At 45.0% G+C, this 24116-nt stretch overlaps 1 protein-coding gene across 6 annotated transcripts in view; it reads right to left on the reverse strand.

Annotated features, from left to right (window-relative positions):
- Positions 1–24116, reverse strand: part of LOC118214515 (E3 ubiquitin-protein ligase Midline-1) — a 114016-nt gene that overhangs the window by 11461 nt on the left and 78439 nt on the right. For all 6 annotated transcript variants that reach the window (XM_035394523.1, XM_035394522.1, XM_035394525.1 and 3 more), the window contains 2 exons: positions 22083–22837; positions 2948–3043 (listed from right to left, as the gene is read on the reverse strand). In XM_035394523.1, the coding sequence (XP_035250414.1) occupies positions 2948–3043; positions 22083–22778 (792 nt within the window). In that variant the 5' untranslated portion in view covers positions 22779–22837. The remainder of the gene's footprint in view (positions 1–2947; positions 3044–22082; positions 22838–24116) is intronic.

The raw sequence follows: 24116 nt of genomic DNA on the forward strand, positions 1-24116 counted from the left end.
CGCTCGGCCCGGGGGGGGGGGGGGGGGGGTGGGGGTACCGGCCCCCACACAAAAACGCCCCAGTGCTTTCGCTGAGGCTGAGAACTGTGAAGGAGCTGCTGAACGCCATGAAAGGACTGTGGGACGAATGCGGCGCACTAACGCTGCTCCCCACTGCCTGCGGGCTCCTCGCTCTTATGCGGGGGGAATAAAGGGCTTTGTTCAGCTGGCCTCCGTTCAGCCGGTTCAGCTCCAGTAACGAGGTCCCCAACCTGTTACCACACTGCCCACACATCCAGTCAGGATAGGCCTTTTTGTGGAACGTTACCATTGGTGGGCAGGCGAGAAAACGCAAGGTTGTTGAATACAAAAAGTGCTCAAGGCTCATTACATTACATTACGTTACATTACAGGCATTCAGCAGAGGCTCTTATCCAGTGTGACTTACAACTTATCACATAGCATCCATTTATAGAGCCGGATATACAGTACACTGCTGCAATGTAGGTTAAGTGCCTTGCTCAAGGGTACAATGGCAGTGCCCTGGGAATTGAACCTGTGACCTTTAGGTTACAATTCAATTAAATTCAATTTTATTTGTATAGCACACTTTTTACAGATGACTTTGGTGACAAGACCAGCTCCTTGACCATTATGCTACACTGGCCCCCTCTGCACGTATATGTACATACACACTGGACGGCAGCAACGAGAATATTAAACTGCGTGCCACGTTAGTCTCTGGGCTGTGAGAGTGAAATGGTTAGCGTCTGTTGGACGGAGATGAACGTGATCCATGTGATCAGGATGAGAACCAGCCCTGAAAAACAGAACACGGCTCCTGCAGATGATGGCTTTTGCATGGAGCTGAAAACTCGTGGAGCTCTTCCAAAGATGCTGGATTCACCAAGATTATTTCCCTAAAGTGCAAATGTGCATGAATAAACACAACTAATTACTGTGATTTCTGTATTTATTTAAAAAATAAATAAGCAAATATTATATAATTACTGAATAAAAGAATAGTTGGCAAAACATACTTTCATTTCTACAAGTCGTAGAACAAATTATTAAACAAAAAAGTAAATAATTTTTTGGAAAAATGGAAGTGAAAACGCAGCCTGTAATCCTTCACGAGTATTTATTTACAATAGCCATATTTGGTCTGATGCTGCTTAGGCAATTTACCATTTTAATTATATTGCATTCAGTGTGTGCGTGCACCATATCATGCAGCAACAAATGTGGATTATGAATTTAATTTAATTAGACAAGCTTTGTGAACAACTAACTCCCTCTGATCAGGCTGGAAACACAGCTCATTAAAATTAAAAACCAAAACCAAAATTAAAATTTCTGTCTGACATAATCTGGGAAAATAACTCCTCTGTACTCCAAAAATGTATTCTTAAATATTTGCTAGACAGTAAATCGTGTGATTTCAAAAATTAACCACAGGAAAAGTGCTTGTCCAGACCTGTGAAGACCAAGTCATTGGACCTAACCAGGAAAGGGACGTGCATTCAAGCACTTGTCCAGGGTTTTGTTTCATAAATAGGAAACCAACTGGTCCTGCCTCTCGCCCAATGCATGCTGGGATAGGCTCCAGCACCCCACGACCCTGCTCAGGACAAGCGGGTATAGATAATGGATTGACCCTGCTCAGGATAAGCAGGTATAGATAATGGATGGATGGACGGAAACCAACTCGGTGGAGAGCTTTGACGCAAAAATGAGATTTCACATGCGAGGGAATGCCAGCTGTTGGCATTTACATAACCCAGCCAGATGTGCTTCAAGTTAAAACCACACCATCTGGCTTTGGAGGACTCAGATGATGCAGACCTTGTGACTCATGTACAGAATGCACATGGACGGATATTCTGACCCCGTTCCTCTAAAAGATGAGAGTGATAGTCTCACCCTGTTCCTCTAAAAGAGGAGGATGATAGTCTCACCCTGTTCCTCTCAAAGATGAGAGTGATAGTCTCACCCTGTTCCTCTAAAAGAGGAGGATGATATTCTCACCCTGTTCCTCTAAAACAGGAGACGGATAGCCTCAAGCCGGTCCTCTACAAAAGGAGGATGGTGCTGAGGGTGAAACCAAACTGAGCATGTGCACTCCAACTGCCCTGCGCCCTGATATCATCCAGTATAACAGCAGGGCTGTTGCCTGCGGTGATCCTGACTCTTATCTTTCACAAGGTTCTGTTTTTAAAACAAACCTTTTCATGAACACACACACACACACACACACACACACACACACACGCACGCACGCACGCACATACGCACACACACATGCACGCACACATGAGCACACACACATTTGTTAAGAAGGTCGGGCAACCATTCTATTTAGACAACAGACTCACTAATTCCTTTATAACTTATTTACCGTATTGTGGTTAAAGTCGAAAATAATTAGCACAATAAATTCTGTCCTGACTAGCTCATGCCTCTGGTAAAACACATTATTTATCAGAGAAAAGCTGCTGCAATACCTCATTTACATAATAGAATAATTAATTTTACACATAATTTTGTAAATAAAAAATAATAATATTTTCTCAACAATGGCAGACTCTGCAGAACAAAGCATCTGTTGTCTCACAAATTATGCCAGACCTGATAATCAGACAATGACATCATAATGCTCCATTGTGACATTGAGGTCACGTGACAAAATGAATGGGATGTATGCTTTTTTTTTTTTTTAGCAGCCTCAATCTTCATTTAATTAATCAATTAATATTATTTAATTTTTTTTTTTTTTACAAAAAATACAAACAAAACTGAAATAGCAATGGTAAATGTATCACAATTACACTACAACATCAGTTCAGACAGGTTAATTGAGGCACGCAAATTACACATTTCCCATTCTTTGCATTATATGAAAACACGCGATACAGTAAAATGGTGCACACGCGTGGACGCAACGCTCCTGACAGATGAAAGCACTCACCTCCACGTGTTGGCAGGTCTGAATCAACTTTCCCATAAGAGTTTCCAGTTCGTTGTTCCTCTTGATCAGGTTGCTCAGGTTTGAATCCAAAGCTTGCTGCAAATGAACGAGACACAAAAACCCACACTGAGCAAAAACCTCTCAAAGTAAAGAAAGACCGCTTATTTTCTACACGACTATAAACAACACCCATCGCACTTTGTCACCGAGAGTAATACATAAAAAATTTTTTATAACTGTACATTAGTGTCTATCTGGTTGAGAAAAAAAAAAAAAGTTGGAGAATTAAAGCAGTGGTCTGCCCTGTAGTTTTCACCCAGCTCAGCACATTAATTTTGTTTTGGATCAGACACTGACCTCTGGGCTGTCCCCCACCACCACCACTCCAGTCCTCCTCATCCCGGCCATTCGGCTGGTGTCTGAGAGACAAGACGCCGGGCGTTCGCTAGCTCGGAAAACTGAACCAGGCGGAAATCACCCGCCAACAAAGCCAACGCATCAAACCCCCCCCCTTGGGTTGGAGTGCCTCACCAGCCAAACATCTTTACATAACTGCCATTATCTCTGCCTGAAAGAAGCAGCCCACAAACGCCAAGCGGGACTGTGCAGCGTCTTTATGTAAGTCCCATTGTATCACTGCCCAGCCAACTGTGCTCTATTAAGTCACAATGACCTGCTATGGGGGGATTACACTCACACTGTGGCCTTATGGGTAAAAAAACACTATTTAACAACAGACATGGGACCATTCCATAGCCTTTCGCCAGCGATGGGGCTCAAAGCTGTGATAACACGGTGAGAACATTGCAGGTCGTAAGGGGTGGCTCGGGACAAGTGGGCTAAATTATCAGAGCTCAAGGAAAATGGGATTTTCCTTAAAACGCTGCAAACGCTGTGGGTGGGCAACAAGCCTGTCTGCAGCAAAAATCAATAAAATTAATCCTGTATCTCATCTAAGTCCATGGAGCTAAGCAGGAGGTCGCTCTCAGAGGTAATGGTTAGGGCAGGCTGTTAACACAGAATTGCTTAACCCGTGCCCTATTCAGATTCAAATTCAGGAGCGGCTACTGCCCTCGTGCATCAGCCCAGTCAGTGGCAGAGTCAGTCAGTTCCAAGTTCACTTCATCTACTGGCAGGCAATATATATATATATATATATATATATATATACACATCTTTCACATTTTATGAAATCAAATTTCACAACTCAGGTAGCGCAGTAAAGCACGAGTGTTTAAACAGAATCCAGAACTATACTATACTGGTCTTCCAGTTCTGCAAACATCTGTTGTGCTCAATAGACAGAATTTAATGCGTGTACACAGTGAGTGTAGCACAGTGGGTAAGGAACTAGACTTGTAACCGAAAGGTCGCAGGTTCAACTGCCGTTGTACCCTTGAGCAAGGTACTTAACCGAAATTGCTTCAGTATATATCCAGCTGTATAAATGGATACAATGTAAAATGCTATGTTAAAAAAAAAAGAAGTTGTGTAAGTCGCTCTGGATAAGAGCGTCTGCTAAATGCCTGTAATGTAATGCAAGAAAGAAAGGAAACCAGCAGCATTGTTATGTTTAAGCATAAAAGTAAGGCTGAATCACACTGTTTTTTCCCCCCCACATCCATTCTTTTTCAAAACCCTTTTCAGGCTGTATAAGCATTCGAACCAAAAACGCACCTTACACAACATAGGGAACTATCATAGCGTTCCACACGCACGGCCGAGACGGATGTAAAAGTGTGCCGCGCGCTGCATCATTTTGCCCTTGATATACCCCACCATCCGGATGCGGTATTTTTCATGACCAGTCATATTTCACAGTTGTCAGACAGTAAAGACGAGGGGCGGGCTCCCTGTTCGCGCTGAGATGAGACTGACACGGTAGAAAGGCTTTTCACTCACACGATTTTAAAAACATCATATTTACAGAGGGACGGCGGGTTCAGGGCTGAGAGGGGTGGAATCGTCTGCCCTCATAGGACTTCGCGCTGCCATTTTTGGAACTGTGTTCTCCTTTTTTAACTCCGAACTCTCAGAGCGTAATTTATTCATGCGTAGTTTGGTGACGAAAGCTGTTAGAACGACAGTTCGCGATTGTGCGTGTGTGCATCTTGGGCGTTTTCGTAATGTAATTCGAGAAAAGCACTCGTTCAACTTCTACTGTTTTCCTTTTGCTTGACACCAGCGAGTTCATTGTCAAAACTTCGTATTTTGTTTTGAGACGTTTAATTTTTTTAAATTCTTATACTCACTATTCCAGTTTGCAAAGCATTTTTAGATGTAAACGTAAGACTGTAATCGTGCTAACCTGTTTGAAAAAATATATTTCAGAAAATGTGCACAAGCCAGTGAGAAGACAGAAACAAAACTCACAATGAAATTTAAGCACTGCGGAAAACGGCAAATTAAAAACAAAGACTCGAGTATGTACCTAATGAATACTGCAACAACTTTTTATTATCCTATGAATAACAAATATTGTTGGTCTTTTTGTGAATTTTGTAGCGCTGTTTTTAAATATGTGAGTTTTCATCGAGAAGCTCAAAGTATTTCCATTCTTTTGCTTGAAAAGAGTTCCTTCTAGTCCTACAATACGGAATCTTTAAACATTCACCAATCTATCTCCACTCATACTGGTAGATTTTAAATAAAAAGGAAAAAGACTGCATGGCATTTTTTCAGCTTTATTCTCAGATTATAAATATTAATTTACCAGTTTTTTTCGTGCATCTGATAATTCCATTGCAAAATGCGTACGATAAATATCATTTGCTCCCATCAAATAAATGATTAAGAATGCCATTTGATACATCCCGAATCAGGCTGAATAATTAACAAACGATTTGCTGAATTACGGCGGTCCCGTGACAGGGCTGGCCGAGGTTGAAATGGAAGTTTATGAAGCATGTGACCATTACATCCTCCACTGTGTGATGCCCCATCTGCAGTATATTGTGTGCTTCCGCTTCCCCTCGTAAATGTCAGATCACGCATTCGCCGAGGGAATGCAGGTTAACCTCCATTCCAATAAAAGAACCTTCGAGACGAGAAGGACGCGCTAAAAATACACCAGTCCTTCCGAGTCCGCGCTCAGCCAAGGCGGCAGCGTCGGAGGAGCTCGCCGAGGAAACGTTCTTCCGAAAGACGGAAGTCTCCCCGATCGCGCAGCGAGCGCATCTGTTCCTCGTTGAAGCAATGCACTTCTTTGCTCTACTTCAAATGGGATTTTTAGCACTTGACCTTCCTGGCATCCTTTCAATGCACTTAATGACAAAAACACAAGGGTGTCTGTGTGTGTCTGGGCGTCCTATTGCTCCGGGGTCATCCTCTTGGCTGCTTTTCCGACAAACACAACACAGCCACTGGAATATAAACGCCTACTACAAAGACACCGCAACTTTTATTGTTTATTTCTTTCAAGGGGCTCCTAGCCTTAACATTCACATTCACACACACACACACACACACACACACACACACTGTATATACGATCATATGCATCTGGATTAACTCACATCCCTTATGCAGGTCTGATTCTGGGAATATGGAATATGAAATCAATTTTCATTCTCAGATCTGTGGGTCTGAAAAAAAAAAAAAAAACTTACACTAGTACTGCAACCTTTCAAACGTTTATAGCTCAAAGCGCTTTACTAATGTAACTAAAACAGAGCATATGATAAAACAGAACTAAGATAAGAATGTACCATGCATAACCATATAAAAGAGTGTAAAAGTATGTTAAAAAGGCATTTACAATAATCAAAATTGTCCAAAATATAATAAAATGTACAATGTACCGTATTTACCATATATATATCACAAATGTTCAATAATATGTAAAAATTAGTTCTAAAAAATAACAGCCACGCCACCACAAATGTACACAACTGCTGTGTTTAGTACATATCCACCACCCCCCCCCCCTTCCCTCCTCCAGTGCACAGAAACTTGCAGTTCATTCATTTTTTATATCAAGCAAGCAAGCTGCAGTAACATCTGTGCTGCTGTCAGTATTCAGTAAGAGGACAGACAGAAGTGAGGTAACAGCCACCCGGGCCCACTGACTCCGAGCAGGGCATTCCAAATGCCCTACGCAGAGCTTGGATGCCCTCTGGCGTTCCCTGCACTTCATCCTCCTCTTCCTCCTGCTCCTCTTCCTCTTCCTTTGAAGGCCACCCTGTCGTTTCTACGCCCTCCTTTTACGACATCGCTCTGCCGAAGGACCCGTTTCACTCAGCCTCTAACAGGGTTCCACGGCTCGCCGCCCTCCTAACGGCCACCGCCAGGCAGCTCGCGATTGGAGCATAAAAGCGAGGTCAAAGGTCAAACTGCAGTGAGCCGGTGGCACCCACGTTGGCGCCTTCGCTCGGGTGCGCCAAACCGGACCAACAGAAGCCTGCCGAGGGCAATTTTAAGAATCCCTTTTCGGGATGTAATGCAAAAAACTTTACTGTGGAATACGCACTTTAGAAACTTAATCAGGATAGTTTCTTTCTGTGAGTTTGATTCCACATCGGGAATGACCTCGGACGGCATCTGTTTTGATTGGACATTCCAGACATGCAGGGTACATCCAAAATCTACCAAAGGCAAGATCAGGGTTCTAGATGCACTTCAGCGAACCATAAACCATATTAAATGCACAATTCCAAGTTTAGGAAATATGCACCACCCAGTGCATTTTCATTAAGGACATTAAGGCACATTCCACGTACTGGTATCCATCTCAGTCCAAGATGTTGCACCCCATCTCTGAGCCACAGAGTCGTCCACTTCTCTGATGCCAGAAACTTGTCCCCCGAAGTCACACGTAATAAAGGACCCCTTCGCAGTGCTCTGGTTTATATTATATTAGCTCAAGTCCAGCCCCGATTCTGAACTCACACACATCAGCACTTTCTATTCAGCACACACTGTTTGGCGAATCAGAGGCCGTTATTAGGTTTGACATTGTGTTTATCAAGTACATTCCTGCAACGCTGTTTTTTGTTATATGAAAATATTTTTCAGAAACAAGAAAGAGGACTGAAACCATTTCGAGGCTTCCACATCATGAGAACTCCGTGAAATATGGCCCATCAACAGGCCATGAAAAAAATGATTTTTGTCTGTTATAAATGTGCCGTTAATGCTTGAAATTTGTAAAACTGTACTAAAATTATTATGCAGCTGCACAATCAGTACTTCACCAACTCATTCTGGTAAGCTATTAGTTCCCTGTAGATATTCTGCTATAAAATTACAGGCTTTTCTTGTTGTTAACTGGCCACCCCATTATCGTCCACGCTTGAAATTCAGCCATGCACCCAAGCTGTATTTCACGCCATTTTATTTTATTACTCTGAACAAAGTCATGTACACACAACAGAAACAGCCCTTCACTGCCAGCACCGAATTGCATAAGCACTGCACGTGAGACAAATTGGGCGGTAGTGTAGTATAATGGGTAAGAAACTGGCCTTGTAGCCTGAAGGTCACAGGTTCGATTCCCAGGCAGGACACTGACATTGTACCCTTGAGCAAGGTACTTAATCTGCACTGCTTCAGTATATATCCAGCTGTATAAATGGATGCAATGTAAATGCTATGTAAGCCACTCTGGATAAGAGCGTCTGCTAAATGCCTGCAGTATAATGTAAATTGTGCTTATGGAGCACCGTCTGGATCCACATTTAGGAAAAGCAAGGATAGGTACACATAGACAGCAATGTTGTACTATATCTTAACCTAATTCCTTAACTTCTGAAACAAACATATCAGCCAGGTCAGACTCCTTAAATACCTTTTCGCCACATAAAGTACGAAAACTTTTTTTTCTCTCTCCTTTTCACTGACCAAAGGGCCGAATAATGCATAGCATGTGCGGGCAGCCTTGGACATGTCCTCCTAAAGTGTAACCAGCTGTTCTGCTCTTAACAGCTAAGAAGGGTTTCCAATGTTCCACAGATTTTCCTGGAAAAAAGAGGGTCCTTGTTACATGAATGGATATTTATTTCATTATCGTACGGGAACTGCAAAAATTAATGCTTTCAGAACATTTTATTTTGAACAGAATCTGAAGTCGTAAACATCTTTGGGGAATTCAAGCAGTCTTCGACGTGACGCAGAACATCATTAATCAATATGGCGTGTGACCCGCGGTGGGAGATTTCGGTCCAAGAATTTTGTTTTCAGCTTCTCCACCACTAAGTTTTGAGTTGAAAAAACCTTTTGCTTCTCTTTATCGTAGTTTTTCTTTCCGTTTCCAAGCTATTTCTCATTTCATATCTCATTGCCATTTCCTTTGGATTCTCCACAAGTTACTGATCGGTAAACTAAAACGAAAAACCTGCTGAAAGTTTTGTGTGGCCAGAAAAAGTGTACCTGGCGGGAGTTGTAGAAAGTGTGAGAATCGCAGAGAAGAATCATTATGTTTATACCACAGCAAGATGCTATACAAGGGACGGAGGGAAAAAAATGTGTTCCACGTACAGTAATTATGCCCTTTTAAGTTCTGCAGGCCGCACGTTCGTTCTGTTTATCGTCTGTCTCGCTGTGTATATTTTCAGGGCTGAGCCTTCCGGTCACACTGTCAAGCCGAATAAAGATTCGTCGAAACAGATGTGACACCGATTCACTCTTGCAGAACGGGTCCAGAACTCCATTTGTTACTCTGCCCCGCAGCGCGAGCCACCTGCACTTCAAAAGGCAACGGACAATCGACAGGGTTCTCACTCAGAGCTTCCTCCCAGTGACATCATCCACAGGATGTGACACGTTTACATCTCCCCCCCCCCCCCCCCCCAGTCTCTCTGATGCCTGTGGCTCAGTTATCGCGTTGCATTGTGCACTCTCCAGCAAAGCCCCTTAATTTGGCACAGCTGTTCCGAGCGATAAACACTGAAGATGTTTACCGCTTGTGCCAAGCCGATTTTGACCCGACGGCAAGGTTCAGACCCCACTTTTATTCCTGTCAACACGACCGTGGGAGAGGGAAGGATGGTTTTTCTCGGCTAGCAAAGCTTAGATGCTGAGCTAAAAAAGAAAATTGTAAAAAGAAAAAGAAAAAACATTCAGTGGGAAACCGCTGGAATTTCAAAGCTCTTCATCTGAGTCTGAGCCACAACCAACCTAAACAAAATTCTTAGAAGGTTTGGAACTAAAAGACCCCAGTAAACCATGTTTACCACAGGATTGCTCGAAACACAGGGTACAAGCCGAGGGTACAAGCTGCTCAAATGAGCTGTAGTATTAATCCAAAATGACTTCCACAAAATAATACACACACACACACACACACACACACCCATTTACATTAGCTTCAGTTTAGGCCTGATTCTGAACTCACACACACCAGTACTTCCTATTCAACACATACTGTTTGCGTATCAGAGGTAATTATTAGGTCTGACATATGATATTTTATATGCTGTCAAGCACACTGCTGAAATACTGTTTTTGTTCTATGAAAATATTACGCACACACGCACACGCACACATTTTGTTTTTGTTTCTACGCTTTGTTTCTATTGCTTATACTGAGTCGGTCCACTCAGTATAAAGCCTCCAATCAGGTGGCTGCTCCAGCCACGTGGGCGGGGCATCTTCCCGACACGGCCAGTATTAGCCTGCCAGGCTTTCTCAGGAAGGAAGTGGCTGTGAATGGCTAACGTGTGAAACAAAACTAATGGTCCAGGAGCATAACAGAACACGGACCCATGTTTCTCCATACAGTACTGTCTATCAGCACACCAGACTTAAGTTCTGAAGCTTCAATAAAACCTCGTAGCAAATAAAACCTGTTTATTTTTGTTGTCTTTGTTCCTGATCCATGTCCCTCCACAGGAGATACAGACAGAGGAAACCACAGTTAGCACGTTTTTATATGATCATTAACACAACTGAAAGCCCGTGTGTCCTACCCACCAGGAAATTGGCTGAACACATCGGGTCGACCACAGAGAGTTTTTAGCCGGAGTTTAAACCTCAGGACTGCATTACAATTTGAACAGGTATCTAAGCCTGTGAAATCAGGATTAGCTGCAACAGCTTTCAATGCTGCAGTTCTGTGGCCTAGCGGTTAAAGCCTGAGGTTTAAACTCCTTTGTGGAACAGTGTGTGAACAGAAACAACAGAAGTGAGCTCTGCACAGACCTCCTGGACTGTACACAGCGGTAACCCAGCAACCAGAATGCTGCACACTGCCATTTGAGACAAACTGTCTCAGCAACCGATAGCCTTGCGATTCACATTAAAGTCCCTAATCAGACTCAGCGTGCGCTGTAGTGCTAAACTGGGTCCATGCGCTGTAAATGCTTGTTGACTTTTGTCCGAATTCATTTCACACAGATGCCTTCGTCTTAAAAAAAATTAAGGGTGAGCAGCGTAGCTGCCACAGGAACAGGAAGCGGGTGTTTATCCAGTCTGAACTAATTTCCACCAATTGAGCGATTCAGCCGTCCTTCAAAAGGGCTTGAACCGGCTCTTGGCAAGCTTAGCAGCAGCCCACCTACAGTCCCCAACAGGCCTAGATCCGTCTGGATTGAGGTTAATGTCATTAGCCACAGCACTCAATCCCCAATCACCTGTGATCCTGAATGCACGGGGAGAGAGAGAGAGAACACAATTTCCAGGCTGAAAGTCCGTTTTCTGGGAGGAAAGGTCCTGGTTTCAGACACACACAGGTAATCTTTGTGATTCTCACAAAATAATACCCAGCAACTTGCTGCTTTACAGCTGAAAAGTCTGACTTGCAGCTGAGCTTTCTGAGCATTGCAATGATTAGATTAAATTAGATTAGATTACAAAATACAGGCATATTTCTGGCAATCGCCATTTTGCCATTTCCACTTTTTTTTTTCTCAACACCGATGCTCTGTTGAGGATCGTGTTTTACAGAACAAAGCGTTCCCCCCTTTTTTGTTTCTCTTTAGTTAATGGCAGCTGCTGGCCTCAGGTTTTTGGTTCTGGGTTCTTTCATATAGTTCTCCCCGCCAGCGGTAATTGCTAGAACCACATGGGAAATAACCAATCGTGGCAGAGCGCTGTGTGTGGGCAGGAAGAGGCCACAGATGTACCCTCATCCAGCCCCCGCTGTTCCGGAGCACCAAATGTTCTACATATTAAACAAGGGAAGGGCTTCTCCATTCATCAGGCATCACATTTGGACTCACACATTTTTGCAACATGGTCCGCAGCCTCACGTGAAAATCTTTCTACGCGACTAATTGAGACATCGCGTACACTGCAGTGCTGATGTTTGAAAACATTAAGAGGGCACTTTCAGCGGCAAAGGTTTGACCTGGCTCTAGGAAATGTCTTTTGTAAAGACTACAGCCAGCCATCTTGTCTGCGGTTTCCATCGGAGAAACGGCAGCGCAAGCCATTAAAGTTCGACCCTCGCTGACCTCCTTAGAGCGGCTGGTGCAGATAAGAGGGCGGGCAGAGGCATCTTCTCCGGATCAAACCGGTTTTGAAGAAGCCTTAAAGCAACAATAAAAAACCCGCTGAAGTGGATGGACTTGACAGCATCATCTCTTATATGGATTATCCTATTTTTTTTATGCACAGCATGTATGTCATGAACTAAGTCATCTGGGTTTTAATGTAGAATTCTAATGTATGTTTTATTAATGTGTCTAAATAATACACAGTGATCATTGTCTTACATGTAGTGCAGTTGTACAGCATACATTATGTGTGTTTATAAATGAACCGTCCTTATGTTTCTAAAATACATTTTCATCATCTATTAAGCATACAGCAGATGAATGTGTAAATTAGGGCAAGGGGCTCAGGGAAATGTGCCATGTTTCTGAATTACACTGGAATCATGATTCAAATTTTATGTATTTATTTCTTTTGCTTAATTATGTCCTTCTTCCTGTATTTTATTCAAAACTGTTTTCCTATATTCGTCAATATTGAATTCTTATTGTTAAATGTCTGGTCCGTCTCCAGCAACACCTCCCCACATTTTTGACAGTTGACACATCCATACTGGCAGATTCTGGCTCAGCGTAGACTCAAATCGATCAAATGGATAATAATTGCCATATGGTTAGCATCTGATTTTTTTTTTCCTTGGAATTTGCTGTACAGTCTTGAATTCATTTTCTACGCATGTTTATTGGTTTTCTGTCATTTGTCAATACCACTCCCACTGAAAAGAACAGCTAGATCAAACATTGTTTTAAAAAAAAAAAAAATGTTTGAAATCACAAGCCTGACATGACCCAATGATTCCTTCCCTGTTCTTCGTGAACACACTACAGCAAAGTAATGCTATTTAGAGGTCTTAACATCTGATTGTGTCGTCGCTTCTGCCGTCCCCCGCGATTCAGATAAGCGTATCATAACTTAATTTGTTTCTGCTGTTGCTAGTTAGCGAACATAGTTGTGTGTAATTTAGGTAGCCTAATCTTTTTAAAACTTGTCTCAACTGTTGCTAGTCAGCAAGCTTAGTTGGGCGTTAGCTGAGAATATCTGTAGTTGACTTGCTGTTGTTAGTTAGTTAAAGGCGTTAGTGAAACTGTGTGTGGGGATTGGTGTTTAACTGCCCCGTATTGTTGAGCTAATTTCGAGGAGCTTCACCTGGTGCTATTTAAGTGGTGTTCATCTGTGGTTCAACAGTGTGCATCTGATTGTGTCGTCGCTTCTGCCGTCCCCCGCGATTCAGATAAGCGTATCATAACTTAATTTGTTTCTGCTGTTGCTAGTTAGCGAACATAGTTGTGTGTAATTTAGGTAGCCTAATCTTTTTAAAACTTGTCTCAACTGTTGCTAGTCAGCAAGCTTAGTTGGGCGTTAGCTGAGAATATCTGTAGTTGACTTGCTGTTGTTAGTTAGTTAAAGGCGTTAGTGAAACTGTGTGTGGGGATTGGTGTTTAACTGCCCCGTATTGTTGAGCTAATTTCGAGGAGCTTCACCTGGTGCTTATCTGCTCTAATGAAGCTAATGCAAACACGTAGTTGTCACCCAGTATTTATAGCTCCAGCAGAGGCTGCCATAGGCAGCCTCGTCGTCAGTTTAACATGTTTTTAAACCCCATTCCCTTGTGCGCGCTGCCTCGCCCCAAATGGTCTGTTCACCGCAGGCGTAATTTAACCAACTTGATCTACCCACCCTTATCCACACCTCAGGAATTCACTGTCACAGGTGGATTATGGAACTGCCAGTCAGCCGTCCAGAAAGCTGACTTCATTACTGCCTTTGCCAAGACGAAGTCTCTTGACTTCCTGGCTCTCACGGAAACCTGGATCACTCCCGATAACACCGCCACCCCAGCTGCACTGTCTGCGGGATACTCCTTCTCGCACACCCCCAGGGCCTCTGGCCGAGGCGGGGGTACCGGTCTACTCATTTCCTTGTCCTGGAAGTTCTGTGTCCTCCCCAGTCCTAACCCTACTTTCTCCTCCTTTGAATTTCACGCGATTACTGTTACTCATCCCTCTACATTTCACGTTATTGTTCTGTACCGCCCTCCAGGTCCACTCGGCTCATTTCTGGACGAGCTGGACACTCTCCTGAGCTCTCTCCCTGAGGATGGCACTCCTGCTATTCTACTGGGAGACTTCAACCTCCCACCAGAAACCTCCCAACTGTCCAGGGTTGCCTCACTCCTGCAGTCTTTCGCCCTATCCCTGTCCTCCTCCCCCCCCACACACAAGGCTGGTAACCAACTAGACCTTGTATTCACCAGAGGCTGCTCCATTCCCCAACTTGCAGTGACTCCCCTCCATGTCTCAGACCACTTCTTTCTTTCTTTCTCCCTCTCCTATTTACTCCCCCTCAATTCATCCAATAGCTCACCCACAGTAACTTTCAGGAGAAATCTCCCTACTCTGTCACAATCCTCCCTCGTCTCCACTGCTCTGTCCACACTTCCCCCTCCTGCGTCTTTCTCTAACCTGCCAGTTGACCTTGCCACCTCCACCCTCAACTCCTGCCTCTCTCAGTCCCTCGACTCACTTTGTCCTCTTGTCTCCAAACCAGCACGCTCCTCACCCCCCTGTCCATGGCTGACCGAGTCACTACGCTCCAGCAGAACATCACTGCGGGCTGCAGAGAGAAAGTGGAGAAAATCCCGATCCTCTGATGACCTGACTGCATACCATACCCTGCTGGCGACTTTTACATCTGCCCTCACGTCTGCAAAAGCCTCTTTTTTCCAATCCAAGATCAGCGCATGTGTCTCTAATCCACGTAAACTATTCTCCACCTTCTCTTCCCTCCTCATTCCTCCTCCACCCCCACCTCCCTCTTCCCTCTCCGCAGATGACTTTCTGGCCGCCTTTGAAGGAAAGGTGGCTACAATCCGGAACTCCTTCACCCATCCAGTGAGCCCCCCAACCCCCCAGGACAACCCCACAGCCACACTGACCTCCTTTGAAATGCTGGAAGACTCCGATGTATTACAACTGATCACCTCTCATCGCGCAACCACCTGTCCACTTGACCCCATCCCATCTAAAGTTCTCCAATCTATCTCCAGCGAGCTCCTTCCCTATCTGTCTTCCATTATTAATTCCTCTCTCTCCTCTGGTCATGTTCCCTCTGTTTTTAAGACGGCTCGTGTTACCCCACTACTCAAAAAACCCACCTTAGACCCCTCCGATGTAGCAAATTATCGACCCGTATCCCTTCTACCCTTTCTGTCCAAAACCCTCGAACGAGCAGTTCTTAAACAATTAACCTCTTTTCTCCATCAGAACAACCTGCTAGACCCTCTCCAGTCTGGCTTCCGATCTGGGCACTCAACAGAGACTGCACTCCTAGCTGTGACGGAGGCACTTGCCACTGCAAGAGCCTCACGCCTTTCCTCTGTCCTGATCCTTCTTGACCTGTCTGCAGCTTTTGACACGGTCAACCATAAAATACTCCTCTCCACCTTGGCTGGGATGGGAATTGCCGGGACTGCCCTGTCTTGGTTCGCTTCCTATCTTGCAGATAGGACCTACCAGGTCACCTGGAAGGGGTCTGCCTCTGCTTCTCATCCACTTGTTACGGGAGTGCCGCAGGGATCTGTACTGGGTCCTCTGCTGTTCTCCTTATACACCAGATCTCTTGGTTCAGTCATTAATTCACATGGTTTTTCCTATCATTGTTATGCAGATGACACACAACTCTTCTTTTCTTTCCCCCCCTCGGCCACACTGGTCAATGATAAGATCTCTTCCTGCCTGGCTGACATCTCCACCTGGATGGCCAGCCACCATCTGAAGCTCAACCTCAACAAAACTGAGCTGCTCTTCTTCCCGCACAAGACCTCCTTGCTTCGTGAACTCTCAATCACGGTTGATGGCACCACAGTGACTGCCTCTCACTCTGCCAAGAGCTTGGGGGTGGTCCTGGATGACCAACTGGACCTCAAGGAGCACATCAAGGCAACATCAAGGTCCTGCAGATTCCTCCTATACAACATCAGGAGGATTCGACCATACCTGACGACGCACTCCACCCAGCTGCTCGTCCAGGCTACGGTGACCTCTCGCCTTGATTACTGCAACTCTCTCCTTGCAAACCTGCCAGCTTGTGCCATACAGCCACTACAGATGATCCAGAATGCCGCTGCCCGGCTCATCTACAACCTCCCCAAATTCTCCCACGTCACTCCTCTGCTGCGATCACTTCACTGGCTACCGGTCGCTGCCAGGATCCGATTCAAAGCCCTGACCCTTGCCTACACTGCCGCCAACAGGACAGCCCCCATCTACTTGCAGGACATGACTCAATTCTATGTGCCTGCTCGACCACTCCGCTCTGCAGCAGCAGGGCGTCTTGTAACCCCTCCCACCCGCCCAAAGGGATCACAGAGCTTCTCCACCCTAGCTCCCCAGTGGTGGAACGAACTCCCCGTCCCTCTCCGAACCTCCCCCTCACTATCCATCTTCCGCCGTGGCCTGAAGACTCATCTCTTCAGACTATACCTAGAATAACCACCACCATGCTGTGTATATATATTTAAAAAAAAAAAAAAAAAAAAAATACCCTTTTTCCCTTGTCACTTGTTACATGTTGCCCCATCCCTGCACTTCTTGGTAAATTGTATTTGTCCTAATACTCTAGCTTAATCTTCTGCCTAGTTTGGCTTTGCAGATGTTAGACCAGGATAGTGTTCATTGTTCTCAGCTAGAAATAGCTGTACAAAATAAGTAATTGTACCTTACTGAACCCGTGTTCAGCAGTTGTCTACGATCATGAAAATGCACTTCTTGTACGTCGCTTTGGATAAAAGCGTCTGCCAAATGAATGTAATGTAATGTAATGTAATGTAAGGTCATTGCAATCATTCCTCAGGTATTTCAAGGTCAAAGGCGGCTAGGTGAACCAGGACAGCTGCCCATACTAACGTTGTCCAAGCTGCCCATCTGGGTTGAGTTCAAAAGCTGTTAATGTCAGTTAGTGTCAGTTAGTGTCAGCGCACGCACATGTAGGAGCTTACGAACAACTAAAGTGTGACTTGAAGTCAGTTGGTTCAGGCAGACAGTATACCAAGCTGACAGCCTCAGACTCTACAGACAAATGACGCATGTTTGTACCATTCAGGGTGGACATGCTGCATTCAGGTCAGAAGAGCTAAATTAATTCTGGAACAGAAGGGGGGAAAAAAATTTTAATTTTGAAAATTAGTTCAGGGTTGAACCTTTTGGTTTTTTTTTTTTTTTTTTTTAAGTTGACAAATGTAAGTATTGCCATTAATGATCTCTAGTCAAACTGAGGACCTGGTGGAAATTCCAGCTTCAAGCCTAAGACGGAGTCTTAGAGAAGAAGAGAGTGCAGGCAGGGTGGAGCAGGTGGAGAAGAGTGTCAGGAGTGATCTGCGACAGAAGGGTACCAGCAAGAGTGAAAGGGAAGGTTTACAAGAGGGTAGTGAGACCAGCTATGCTGTATGGTTTGGAGACGGTGACACTGACGAAAAGACAGGAGACGGAGCTGGAGGTGGCAGAGTTGAAGATGCTAAGATTTTCGTTGGGAGTGACAAGGTTGGACAGGATTAGGAATGAGTATATTAGAAGGACAGCTCAGACTAGACGGTTTGGAGACAAAGTGAGAGAGGCGAGATTGAGATGGTTTGGACGTGTGCGGAGGAGAGATGCTGGGTATATTGGGAGAAGGATGCTGGAGATGGAGCTGCCAGGCAGGAGGAAAAGAGGAAGGCTAAAGAGGAGGTTCATGGACATGGTGAGGGAGGACATGCAGGTGGTTGGTGCAACAGAGGAAGATGCAGAGGACAGGAAGAGATGGAAACGGATGATCCGCTATGGGAACAGCCAAAAGAAGAAGAAGAAGAAGCCTAAGATGGAGTCTTGCTGGAGCCAGCTCCTGCTCCAGCTGGATACCATCTGGAATTTGGTGGTGGTCTGTTGTCTGTACCAAGCTGGCCCTTGGGCTTGCCGGCATGGTTGCTGTCTCAACCATCTTGCTGCCAGCTTGACCATCTCCAGACCAGCTTCAAACCAGCTGGACCAGTTTAAAAACCTGGCAGGAGCCAGGCTGGGATTTCCACCAGGGTTCTGTTTGAATAACGTTTTGTTTTATGTTAATGTAGTGCAGGTCCACGCTACCTCTAGAATGCCACAGTTTTATCTCAAAAACTAAAACCGGCGTACAGAGCTGATCTCTGCAAAAAGATATCATAATCAAACAGAGGAGAAACCAGCCAGGAGAGCTCTGCACAATGACAGCATGATCAAACAGAGGAGATACCATCCAGGAGATCTGTGCACAAAGACAGTCTCATCAAACAGAGGAGAAACCAGCCAGGAGATCTGTGCACAATGACAGCATGATCAAACAGAGGAGATACCATCCAGGAGATCTGTGCACAAAGACAGTCTCATCAAACAGAGGAGAAACCAGCCAGGAGATCTGTGCACAATGACAGCATGATCAAACAGAGGAGAAACCATCCAGGAGATCTGTGCACAATGACAGCATGATCAAACAGAGGAGAAACCAGCCAGAAGATCTGTGCACAATGACAGCATCATCAAACAGAGGAGAAACCAGCCAGGAGATCTGTGCACAATGACAGCATCATCAAACAGAGGAGAAACCATCCAGGAGATCTGTGCACAATGACAGCATAATCAAACAGAGGAGAAACCAGCCAGGAGATCTGTGCACAATGGCAGCATCATCAAACAGAGGAGATACCATCCAGGAGATCTGTGCACAAAGACAGTCTCATCAAACAGAGGAGAAACCAGCCAGGAGATCTGTGCACAATGACAGCATCATCAAACAGAGGAGAAACCAGCCAGGAGATCTGTGCACAATGACAGCATCATCAAACAGAGGAGAAACCAGCCAGGAGGTGATCAAACAGAGGAGAAATCATCCAGGAGATCTTTACACAGGGACAGTATGGTCAAACGCAGGAGAAACTGGTTCAGTCTGGTGTTTTGGCTAAAAACTTCCTGGGCACAGCAACCTCAGACAGCAGAATCTCACATTTAGTGCCTCAGACCCTTTTTTGTGAAAAGCCCAGGCAAGAGTGCCCTCTTTTCACATTTCATCTGCATTCACGTTTGATTTTGTATTGTTAGGGAAATGGGTGCATGCTTTTTTTTTGTATCGTTTCTGAATTACAAGAAGCCCTGCAGTGAGAAGCTTGTGATTAACATTTAAGAATGCAGTTTGTTCTTTTAGTAAGAAATGCATGCATTTCTTACATGTATAATATCATGGATTCAGCACTAGCTACAGATTATTACAAATGTAAGATTTCTTTAAAAAACCATTAGGAATAGTACTCCCTTAATTTCAGTGTTCACAGTTAATTTTAAAGTGAACTGTATTTAGACTGAACAGAGGCTTTATAGTCCCTTAAATCCAGAGATCATTCAACTTCTTACTTGCTACCTAATTTGTCCATAAAATAAATAAATAAACAAATAATAAAAAAAATGTTCCGTTTTTAATTTTGCTGGAACACTTTTTTTAAACATTGGATCTCTACCACCAACAATTCTTAAAGACATACCTGTAAAATACAAAATGGATAAATGGATATTTTAATAATATCCATATGAAAATCAGCTCATTATATACAGCTGTGCTCAATTTAAACTGCCAATCATTATTTTGTCTCTGGAGATTTGTGGAACCACCACTGCGCTGTATCTACAGGGAGCTTTAAAGTCTGATTGGCTCTGTGCACAGAGCCGCACACTGATTGGCTGTGCTCAGACAGGGCACCATGGGATACAGGAGAAAAGGGGAAAGTATGTTTACCTTTCTCACCAGCTGCGTCTCATTGAACATTTCATTAATTAAATCCAACGAGGAGAAGGCAATTAACAGCGCTCAACCTGCAATCTTGAGAATCAGGCTGTTTAGTTTTATTAATGAGGCTTGTTCTGAACACCACTTTTGTAGACAATTACAAAGTCTAATTGCTTCCCCGGCAAATAACTTCAATCCCTGGCCGTTTCAGCTGTGGAATACTAATGTTGATTGGAACACATAAAGTTTAAAATTTTGGCGTCTGAAGTAGATCCCAGCAGACCTGTTACTATCGCCAGAAACAATAATGCATGAAACCGTACATTTACATTAGCAGTCCTGATGTTGGTAAATTTTCAAATCATTTTTTTTTTTTTTACAATTAATAATAATTGAAATGCTACACTAACATAGCCAAAATGCACACCCAATAAAGCCACAGAATAGCTCATTTTAGTCCCACAGGAGCTTAGCCTCAATGGCTATGTGATTGTCAGCTCTCCTACACACCAGCACTAGATCTCTATGCGCTCCAGACACAACACATCCCACACCACAGTAATAATACAGGACACTGATTCACACGGCCAGTTACATCAATACAATATATAATAGCATGACCGCAGTGCAACTAGATCAAATGGTAAACAATACTGCTTGTATCGACAGGATAATACTGGTGCCAAGGATCGTCAGTCTATGCACGCTCTGTTCTTTTGTGTGTGTGTCAGTGTGTGTGTGTGTGTGTGTGTGTGTGTGACTGTGCATCTGTGTTCATCTGTCTGTCTGTCTGTCTGTGTGTGTGTGTGTGTGTGTGCGTGTCTGTCTGTCTGTCTGTCTGCCCGTCCACCTGCCCACCTGTTTGTCTGTGTCTGTCTGTCTGTCTGTCTGTCTGTCTATTGATCTTTTACTGGAGGATTTTGGTTGGTCGTCTGGACGTGTGCAAAGACCCGAGCTGGAGTGCATCGCTCCTGTCTCTTTGATTAACTTGTTTCACATCACGAAGCTGTGAAGTGAAAAACTACACAGCGTCAGCAACACTGCCAGGGAAACAGGCAGCATCTACCTGTCACACAACGATGAAATACCACCACTGCCCGAGGAAATATACAGCTGGTTAATATTTAATCTTTAAAAAATAATTTATGCTCATAGTGTTGGAATTTTAATAATGTTATAATTTAACTAAACAGAAAATAATGGAAATTCCTCATTTGAATGGTATAACATGGGGTTTGCTATCAAATCTTATGGGAAATTTCAATAACGTTTCACTGACAACCAAATATTAGTTGTTCATTAATGCAAATAATTGCTTGTTTACACATCTGGCAAATGGTCAGCCAATTAATACTATACACATGGGAAGGAGTAAAGCACTGAACTGTGGTCGCTCACTAATGAACAAAGATGAACAGCCAGAACAGAGACGCATGCTTTGCTTTACATTACATTACATTACAGGCAATTAGCAGACACTCTTATCCAGAGTGACTTACACAGCTTAGCATTTACATTGCATCCATTTATACAGCTGTGATATGTACTGAAGTAATGCCGGCTAAGCACCTTGCTCAAGGGTACAACGGCAGTGTCCAACCTGAGAATCGAACCCGTGTTTTATGGGACAGCTGGCAACCCGAACCCTGTCAGGTCCTCAGGTCCACAGGTCCACTCGTCCCCCCCCCACACCCCCCCCCATCCCCCTACCTCGTTCCCGACCCCCCACCATCCCCTGACCCCCCACCCCCACCATCACCAACCACCCTCCCTCCATTCCCATCCCCCACCCCTTCCCTCCTTCTCCCATCCCCCCCACCCACCCACCTCTTTCCCGACCACCCACCCCCCATTTCCGTGACCCCCTCCCCCCTCACCCACCTCGTTCCCGACCACCCACCCCCCATTTCCGTGACCCCCTCACCTTCAGCTTGTCGTAGCGGTCGCTCAGCGCGCTGACCTGGTGGTCCCGGTGGCGGCCCACCAGCTTGCAGAGCGCGCAGATGAGCTGCTCGTCGGTCACGCAGTACATGTTCACCTTCTCGTCCTCGTGCTCCAGGCAGAGGAGCCCGCGCAGGTGGGCGTCGGGCAGCGGCTCCGTCAGCCGGTGGCCCGTGAAGGGCTTCTTGTTGGGGTGCGTGGCGCGCAGGCAGTCCTCGCAGTACGACACCTCGCAGGTGACGCACGTCTTCACCGCGTCCAGCGGCGGCTCCCGCTCGCAGAACTGGCACTGCACGCGCTCGCCGGGCGCGGCCGTCATGGCGGCGGGGGCGGGGGGGGCGACGAGGGGGGCGGCGTCCGCCGGGCGTTGGCGCCGGGTCTCGGCGGGCGAGTTGGGGCCGCTCACAGAGGCCTTCTGGAAGCGGTCGATGATGTTCTGCAGGGTGACGTTTCGCTTGAGTCCCTCGAGGCCGCGCCGGGGGCTCAGTGCGATGACATGGCGGCAGGTGGGGCACTGGAAGCCGCTGATGGAGTCCACGGGTTCGCTGGCGGTGCAGTGGGAGACCAGGATGCGGTGGGCGCAGCCGAAACACAGGCTGTGGGCGCAGGGCAGCAGGAGGGGGTCCTCGAAGAGCTCCAGACAGATTGGGCAGGTCAGCTCCGACTCCAGCGTTTCCATCTTCAGGCCAAGCGGAGCGGAGGAGTCGTCAGCGAAATCCAGGGAAGCCAATCAGCTGTCTGGAGAGACGAGAAACTCGGTCTGATTAGAGGGGGAACGGGCCCAGGAACAGGGCACGCCGCAGGGGACTGTCAGCTGTCCCTTTCACACCACGGCTTCACACGCAACTCAGTTTGCATTGCTAACGCCGAAAAGCAAGTCTCACCGAGAGGAAAAGCAAAAGCAGGCAGGCGGACATTTTGATACCAGCATTATTTCTGCAGGCAAACATGCGAAACGGGCGAGTTAGCCCGCGACAATGCGGCAAACGTGCGACTACTGATTAAGGTCATGGGCTCTGACAGCGTTAGCCAATCAGAAGCAGAGGGCAAAGATGCACAGTTGCGTAAAGCAATGCTAAAGTGTGTGTTCCGAGCTCACAGTTGGAAAGGGAACGCGGCACACTGATGCTCAGCTAAGCTTTCGTTCACGCATTGCACACATAATCAGAAAGGCATTTTCACCCTAATCACCAACACGGAGCAGCTGAATGGGAAAAGTACAGATAACCGCAGACCTCTGCTCATTGCTAACCATGGCGTAAAACTTGAATTTGTCTATTCATAGACTGACTTTGCCACAAATAGCACAAGAAGTCAATTAGATAGTTGTGATGCCCCTTGACAATTAAATAAAATGTTTTTAAAAAAGCTGCTCTTTTTACTCATGCTCTTGAAGTTTCTGTCTCTTTTCCGAAGACATCTACATCTCTGAGGTAAAAATTATATTAGAAAATAAATAATTACACACAAACCAGTGCGCACACATGCACATGTGCACACTCACTCACTCACACACACACACACACACTTTAAATACTGTAGCACTACTGCAGATTTTCCATTCATGAGAGGGAAAAAAAGCCATTTTAATGTACTCTTGGCAATCACCTACACTAGGGCAGTGACTCAGTGTCAGCACTTGTCATACAAGCTGTAAAACCAGACATGATGATATCCAGCAGGCTTTAAATTTAATTCCATACAAAGTCATTCAAAGACTACTTCTTTTTTTTTTTGCTCTCTTTGGCTTTTTATGGGATAAAACTAATTAAGTTGTACAAAATACTAATATTAAAACAAAACAAAATATCTTTAGATTTTACAACAATAGGCGCTGGCATCGGCGATTAATTCAATTATCCAGATAACATTGAATTATTCACGATTTTTAAAATAAGTGAAAATGAAATCCTATTTAAGTACAGTATCTCTAAAAATGGCCTCATCCTCTATGAGCAGAACCGTGGACAGATACGTTTTGATCTTTTTTTTTTATTATTACAGTCTCTGTGGTTAA

This window comes from Anguilla anguilla, chromosome 15 (assembly GCF_013347855.1).
Source record: "Anguilla anguilla isolate fAngAng1 chromosome 15, fAngAng1.pri, whole genome shotgun sequence".
NCBI lineage: Eukaryota > Metazoa > Chordata > Actinopteri > Anguilliformes > Anguillidae > Anguilla > Anguilla anguilla.